The 1,458-nt window shown below is 45.3% G+C and overlaps 1 protein-coding gene across 1 annotated transcript in view; it reads left to right on the top strand.

The window, feature by feature from the left end:
* Nucleotides 1–1,442, top strand: part of LOC107103460 (sickle tail protein-like) — an 8,352-nt gene extending 6,910 nt beyond the window's left edge. The window contains exon 4 of the mRNA XM_015403177.1: nucleotides 1,091–1,442. Coding sequence (XP_015258663.1) covers nucleotides 1,091–1,136 — 46 coding nt within the window. The 3' untranslated portion in view covers nucleotides 1,137–1,442. The remainder of the gene's footprint in view (nucleotides 1–1,090) is intronic.
* The last annotated feature ends 16 nt before the right edge of the window (nucleotides 1,443–1,458 follow it).

Genomic DNA, 1,458 nt, shown 5'->3' with positions numbered 1-1,458 from the left:
CTGACGTAGAACTAACTGGCCTGCAGAAGATAACGGAAAAAAACACAGATTTTAAGACAGGATTTTTTCTTTTTTATAGAAAATTTCTAACTTCTGGGACAATATGGTCTGACAAAGAAAACATTTATATACATGTTTAAGCCTGAATGATTTGACATGTAAATATGATTTCCCTACAACTTTTAAGAAAGAAAAATCGGGCTTGGAGGTGACGCAGCAGTTAGCGCGCCTGACCAATGCACGGAGAACAACCCAGGACTCAGCTTTCAAAAACCTCCAATGCAGTGATAGAGTTGATTCCTTCCCGCTATCATCGCAGCCCCACCCCCTTTATAGGAGAACAGAAGACCTCCCCTATTCAGCCAGACCAGCAATTCCCTCTAATGACCCCCCTTTCAGAGACATAGACAGGTATGGGGCATTGCAGGACACTGGATAAAACCTGGAACTAAACGCTATTTCTGACATTTTGAATTTAAAAAGCTTCCTGGATGGAAGAGAAACGTCTTCAGACTTGGAAACAAAGTCCAGAGGATTGATTTTAAACTTTTTTGGAAGTTCTTACACATCATGCTAACACGGTTCCTCGCCTCCTTTTGGTGGTCCACGGGACTACAGCTCTCAAGGCGGGAATTACGCAAACAGAAATGGCGGCTCCCAGGATGTGCCTGGATAGCTTCCTCCACCCAAAGTTTAATGAGAGCCTCGGTTTCAGCATCATCACAGGATGAACCACAGGCTTTTAATGCCAGTTATTGTTAATAAGCTGAGAAGAAATTCGTGTTGTGAATTGCAAAGCCGAACACGCCGGAAAACCTGCAAAATAAGTCATCTGACTGTAAATAGGAGACGAGGCGGTCCGCTAACGCTAGCCACAGATGAACCGTGCCGAGTCCTGCTGTTGAACTACCGGTAGTACTAGATTCAGCGCGCTTCAGTTGTCTCTGGCACGGTCCAGTTCCATTTACACTCAACAGTTACCATGGTTACCATGATCGGACCGGCTTCAAAAGGCTAGAGTAAATGAGGTATTTATTTCAGTCTAACAAGAAAGTTGACTTTTCCCTCTTTTGTGTTTTAAATTTAACAGACATCTGTCAGACTCGTCAGGTAGTTTACCAAAGCAGAGCTTCTAAAAACCCAAACCGAGGGACCAGCCAGGAATCAAAGCTCGCAGAGTTCAGTCCAGTCTGAGCCTTTTACTCCGTTAAAGCTGCGCGACCTTCACCATCCCTTAAACGCCACGCTGAGGTCAGGTCATGCGCCCCAGTCTCCATCTTCATGGACTGCAGGATGAAGAGCGCAGCAACCTCCCTCCACCAGACCAGCTCTCCTCTGACAGCCAGTCATGGACTAAACTGTATCATAGAAAATGTGGGGACCCTCCTCCCCCACCTGTTTCTGTGGCATTAGATGCTGGTTTTTGGGTTGTTTTTTTTTCTAAATTCTGTTGACCTA

Source organism: Cyprinodon variegatus, unplaced genomic scaffold (genome assembly GCF_000732505.1).
Source record: "Cyprinodon variegatus isolate N-32 unplaced genomic scaffold, C_variegatus-1.0 Scaffold1453, whole genome shotgun sequence".
Taxonomy (NCBI): domain Eukaryota; kingdom Metazoa; phylum Chordata; class Actinopteri; order Cyprinodontiformes; family Cyprinodontidae; genus Cyprinodon; species Cyprinodon variegatus.
Note: the sequence above shows the minus strand (reverse complement) of the source record. Positions and strands in the feature narration are given on the sequence as shown.